Consider the following 6,000-nt stretch of genomic DNA (forward strand, 5'->3'; position numbering starts at 1 on the left):
GCTCTTTCTGTTCTATGTTGAGGCGATGAGCAAATTTTTGACCTCACAGGAGGTTGGTTTGTGTGGTCTAGAGCTCCCTATTAGGGGAGACAAGTTGCTCGATGTTGAGTTTGCTGACGACTCGGGCTTGTACTTGAAGGTCCATGAGGCCAATTTGCACAGGTATGAGCTGGCTCTTGAGGTGTTTTGTCGTGCATCAGGGGCACTGATAAACTGGAGAAAGACTATGGCTTTTTTGGTTGGCAGTGCTCCTACACCTGATTGGTCGCCAGGCGAGGGCTTCTGGTGGATACCCCCAAGGACTGTTGTATGATATTTGGGATGTCAGAGGTTGGCCTGGATTTGTCTCCAAAGCAGCAGACTGCTCCCCTCCTCCTATCCATTAGGAGGAAGCTGCTACATTGGAGTTCTGCACGGCTCTCTTTGGCTGGTAGAGTGGTAGTGGCCAATCAGGTGCTGTTGGCTACTATGTGGTGCATCCCGTCTTGTTGGATCTTCTCGAGTTCCTGTATCAGCCAGTTGGAGAGGCTGATCAGGATTTTTTTGTGGTCAGGGCGCGACACTCAGCCAGCCAAGGCCAAAGTGTCCTGGCAGGTCGTTACCTTACCATGTTCTCGGGGAGGGCTAGGGATCATCGACCCAGGACGGGAGAGCAGAGCCCTCCTTGGGAAACTGGTGGTCAGAGGACTTCTTCCCGGGAAGGAGCCCTGGAAGGAGTTGCTAGTAGCTACAGCGGATTCGTGCTCGAGTTCCTCATACTGACGGCCCTTGAAGCTCGTCCATCAGGTGGATTTTTACAGAGATGCGCCGGGTCGGCCTGAGCAGGAGTTGGGAGGACCGCTTCTCCGCGAGTCTGCTTAGGTCCTGGGAGCAGCTGAGGAGTGGCTTGGAGCAGATCCAACCCACTTGCAAGGAGGAGAGCTTGAGGCAGCCACTTGTTTGGAACCCCATGGTTAGCACAACCACTTGGGGGGCAGCAGGCCTCATGTTTCTTGGGGTCCCATGGCAGAGGGTCCAGCTTTCACGTTCAGTGACTAGATACAATTTTTAGACTTTCCCGAGGAGGTCCAAAGCATCCAGTTATGTCAAGATATCACGAAGGCCATCCGAGTTGAGTGGCACACCCCTCTAGAGGCCGCAGCTCCGAGGTGGATGGGGGCCTTTCATGCGTTGGAGGTCCTCATTGCAGTTAGGGCTTGCTCGGAGACGGTACCCCCCATGTTTTTCGAGATTCAGGGGGAGGGCCGCCTTCACGGAGTCTCAGTAGAGGCGCCATAGGTTGCAGAGTGCTTTTTTCAAAGGATTAGAGTTGTGGGAGGACTTGTGTCATTGATCGTGATCCAACAGATATTGAGTCAGGACACTGGCGGCTTTGGGCTTGGGAGAGCCGCCCTCTGTCACGACTGCAGTGGGACCCAGGAGAGTGGTTCTGGTGGGATCCTTTCTCCTCAGCCGACCACCTAGGGACTCCCTTTTTCCAGTACATAGCTCGTTTGGGGTGACACATACTAACAGCGCAGAGAGAGGCTCACCCAACTGTTGCACTCTACTGGCAGGAGGAGGGTCTCACGGCTAAGTTCTTGTCAGTTTTCTGGGAGCGGTTGTGGGACAGCAGGCAGCCGAGGAGAGTTACCATGTTTCAGTTGTTGGTAGCGCACCAGGCTACAACAGTTGGGAGTTGGTTGGTACACAGTGGCTTCTCGGCAGCATGTGAAGCCTGTGGCCATCCTGTGGAGAGTCAGCTACATTGTTTGTGGGACTGCCCCATGGCTGCCCCATGGCACAACAGGTTTGGCTTCGAGTTCTCCGGCTGATGCCAGCCCTCTCTACAGCCTGGGGTGCTGAGCTTGGTCCCCTCTCACAGGCCCAGCACTCCACTTTGATTTGGCTTCCACCAGCAGGATGATATTGATCTAGGAGGGTCCCCCTACACTACAGCTTGCCACAGAGCTCATCCCTCAGAAGTGGTGCAGGCTTGACACTGGTTCATTTGGCGGGCCCGCTGCTTCTGCATGTTCGAGGCTCGACCTGCTCCACTGGCAGAGACTGTTTGGGACATCTGGCTGGAGCTGATACACACACTCACGGGTCAGTTTGGGAGACTTCAGGGGAGCTCCGACCGCATGCGGGAGCGCTGAAAGGCTTTCTTGCAACTATGGCACCCAGGGCCTTTCTTCACCATGGTTCATGGTGTGCCTAGATGGCACTACAGGCCACCAGCGTGGATTTTTCCTCCTCCCATCTCGTGATTTAGCCTCCATTGTACATATTTTTACTCACTAGGAGCGTCTCCCCATGTTTCTGTTGTAGCCCTCTCTTGTAGAGGTAGTTTGTAGCCTTCGGGCAGTTTTCATCACCTAATAAAAGGATCTCTTTTCTCGCAAAAAAAGGAAAAAAAAAAACATTCTACTTTGTACCTTACGTAATATTTTTATGTTCATATTCAGAGATAATCTTTGCAGAGAGGTGCTAGAGGGCTATTGGTGTTCAGCCAGGGATTACTGAGCGGCATAAGAGGCTTTATGGTATATCTTTTCCTCCCCGTTAGTCATGGATTCTGTTGTCAAGGTCAGATTTTCTACAGATATTGTTCGTGCGATCCATGATTCAGTGACATCATTGGAGCCTTATGGTTTGGTCTTCAAGCTTGTTGGGATTAGGCCGTCTACCTTAGAGCTTAGAGACTATCTCTAGGCAGCCTTTCATTCTAGGACTCACATCAAGATTGTAGATATCTCTCCATCGGAAAGAGGTTACTTTAGAGCTCGTTTTGAGACATCAGACCAGGAAGATGGGTTATTGGCATAGAGCCCTTTGGATTGAAGCAGATCTTTCAGCTATTGGAGACAAGGCACGGATTTATCTGGCCTGGGTGAGGGTCTAGGGCTATAGTTTGACTTGGGCAGATTTTGTGTAGTCATGTTATTGGGTCTTTATCCTCTTGAGCTTCCTATTTTTTGCCCTGTCTACATGTATCAATGAATGAGAATTCCTCCTGGTTTGTTTCTTAGAGCTATTGGTGCTTCATCATTACGAGATTGGTTGGAGGGCTCTTGGCATTTTCTGGAGCTTCTTATCTCTCATCTTCGTCATCAATTCTTTATGCTCCTTGCTTGTGACCTATGGCTGTTGATGGTAGCAGATGCTGGCTGGCCTATGCCCAGGTTGTGAAACGTTTTTCTTCTAGAATAGTTGTTACCACCTTCACCGATTGCAGGTTTAGTGTTGACATTATTGCCTTTGGGGATCATTGTCACAAAATAATAAGTGGCTAGTGTCCACCATCTAAACAGGTCAGCGGAGAGGATAGAGAGCAGAGTAGAAGGGATGGAATGCTGTATAACCACCCGAAAAATTGAGTGCAATTTTCGCCTCTGTATGGCAACTGACACGATTGGCTGTAGGCTACTGCCGTGAATTTGTAAGTGGGTTGCTTTTGTGGGCGGCATTAATTTGAAAACCAGATGTTTTAAGTGCTTCTAAGCACAATTAAATAACATATGGTTCTAAGTTGCTTTTGGGGCTCCTGGGGCCAAGTGCCTATAAATAAGAGGACAGGGTGCCATTAGCACTTAGAGATGCGACTTGGCTTACACCAAACAGTTGAAACCTCAACAGTTAATTAATATAATAAAAAATACCGCCAGGGCCCCTTGTTGAGGGGCCTGTATTTCTAAGAGTGGAACTCCTGCGCTTTGTGTGTCTTGACCACAATTTATTTCAAGTTCAGTTTGTTCTTTACACTTCAATACAGTGTTGTTGCAGTGCTTTTCCCACCTTGTCAGGTGATTTGCCGGTTACAGTGGTATCAGAAAACCAGTTGATTGTTCTTCTCAGATTATTCTGATCCAAAACTGCACTAATCAACCATGAAAGCAACAAAGTTTTCGGACTCCATCAACATTGTGGTTGCTTGGCTACGTGTGAAGGGAGTTTCAATTTTGTATGAGAACTGTTGATCTGGGCATGCATGTGGTCATGGGTCCATAGTCAGTTTCTTGCATGTACCATGACGAGTCTAGCTTTTGATTGTCATGTACAAAGATGGACACCAGGAAGCCCATTCAGATGACAGGGCAGCTACGATAACCATGCACTAAACAAGTTGTTAAGAGATTTTGCCCTAAATTGCTTTTATTTCGTTTCTCTTCACTCTTTCCTTTCCATTTGGCTATAAGGAGCATGGAGGAATTTAAGAATAATTGGGTGGTGGTTGCATTCGCAGAGATGGGGCTTTCCGCACGAGGGTTTGAAGTAGTTCGGCTGAACACTTACTCCACTGTAAGAACATTGCGGCTTCGGTGCGACTTTCGATTTTTGTCCTCGTGATCTTTCGGACTTATGATGAAGGTTTATGTTATCATATGCAGGAAACAGTGAAGTCAATAGACCCTTCCATTCTGGCTCTTGCAGTTTCAGCTCCAGTGGTCGCATTAGCTTCTCCCTCTGCAGTAAGGTAAAGAACAAAACAGAATGTTAAGTATACACATGTCAAATTGCCAGTAATCTTTCGTCAAAATCGCATGCAGGGCTTGGGTGGATGTGGTCGATTTGTCGACATGGTTGGGTGCTGCAGCTTGTATTGGACAAACGTCTGCCCTGGCAGCAGAAAAGGCTGGCTTCAAAAGAGTTTTTTATCCACAGAGTCCAGGCATTGATGGGTCTCTCTCTCTCTCTCCCCCCCCCCCCCCCCCCCCCCCGAAAAATAAAGAAACAAGTGTGGGGTAGATCAATTATCCGATTTCCCTCTTGAGTAACTATTTTGATGTCTCTTGGGATTGAACCTATGACGTTAAAAGTTCTCTTCTCTTTCCCTCTCTTTCTCCAGGCTTGTGTGCTTGCAAGACTTATTTTATAAGCGGAGTAATGTGCATGGTTGGTTTTGTAATATAGGTGGTTGCAAAGCATTATAGAAGCTCTTGAAACCCAGACCGCTAAGGAGGCAGCGTGAACGGCGAGTTTCGGATATCGTAGTGCCATTGCCATGATGCGTTTGAACCTTGAAAGAGCAACGACTGTGGAGCCTAGTACTTGGGAATCGGATAAGAAGTAATCATGATGGATGAGATATTTCAACAGAGATAGTGTCCTGTGGCAATCCTCAATTTATACACTTCGAAAGGGAAGAGGGATGCAAGCAGTATCGTTTCCAAGTTTACTCAAAGAGTGCAATGTCCCCCTAACTCATTTTCCGAGTTTTGTAATTTATTGCTCACACAAACTATGCCAATACCGCACACGCTCTTTTCAGTATCAAGCCACAATTTTCTTATCGAGGGTTGATTATCACGGCTCAAAGAACGTTACGATGGATGCTGAACGTGTGTGTGTGTGTGTGTGTCTAACTATTGAGAGCGTTTCCGAGAAAGCGCCACGTGGGTGCCATCTGTAAAACCATAAATGATCAAATTAAGAAATGGAACCGCTCTCTCTCTGCGCAAAGAGATCGACGACGAAAAGCAGGCTTCATCAAGGGTCTCTCTCTCTCTCTCTCTCTCTCTGCACAATGTTTTGCTCATGCCTGTGCTATGTGCTGCCCCTGCTTGATGGTCATTAATTTAGTCAAATAAAGATGCCTAGGTTTTTGTGCACACATCCTATGAAAAATCAGAATCGCTTTCATTGTCTGCTGTTCCACCCTATTTTGAGTAGCCCTTTCGGAAAAAGAGCATTGCCTTTCAGCCCTAGAAAATGGAACAAGGCCCTCTTCAACACCCAAAGCCATGAAATATTGCTTTATCCTTTGCGTACAATCTCAGTGAAGCCTTGAAAAGACGATCATTCACCAATTCAACAAATGCACAACACTTCTCTGGTTTATACTTCACATTGACCACCAACTCATACACAAAATCAAGCTCCCTAAGAGACCTAAGAATTGTCCTTATTTTGGATGACCTGATATGCCAGGAAAGTGGTCTCAAAGCCCCTTTCAGCACCAGAGTTGAATCTGTCTTTGGCATTCAAGAAGGAAATTGCAACTGACAGTTTGAAACTACC

The 6,000-nt window shown here is 47.5% G+C and overlaps 1 protein-coding gene across 2 annotated transcripts in view; it reads left to right on the forward strand.

Annotated features, from left to right (window-relative positions):
* LOC147440248 (uroporphyrinogen-III synthase, chloroplastic-like) overlaps positions 1–5,442 on the forward strand; it is a 76,585-nt gene extending 71,143 nt beyond the window's left edge. For both annotated transcript variants that reach the window (XM_086530038.1, XM_086530039.1), the window contains exons 7-10: positions 4,226–4,281; positions 4,371–4,456; positions 4,530–4,661; positions 4,894–5,442. In XM_086530038.1, coding sequence (XP_086386164.1) covers positions 4,226–4,281; positions 4,371–4,456; positions 4,530–4,661; positions 4,894–4,951 — 332 coding nt within the window. In that variant the 3' untranslated portion in view covers positions 4,952–5,442. The remainder of the gene's footprint in view (positions 1–4,225; positions 4,282–4,370; positions 4,457–4,529; positions 4,662–4,893) is intronic.
* The last annotated feature ends 558 nt before the right edge of the window (positions 5,443–6,000 follow it).

Source organism: Adiantum capillus-veneris, chromosome 15 (assembly GCF_014529385.1).
Source record: "Adiantum capillus-veneris isolate H3 chromosome 15, ASM1452938v2, whole genome shotgun sequence".
Taxonomy (NCBI): Eukaryota; Viridiplantae; Streptophyta; class Polypodiopsida; order Polypodiales; family Pteridaceae; genus Adiantum; species Adiantum capillus-veneris.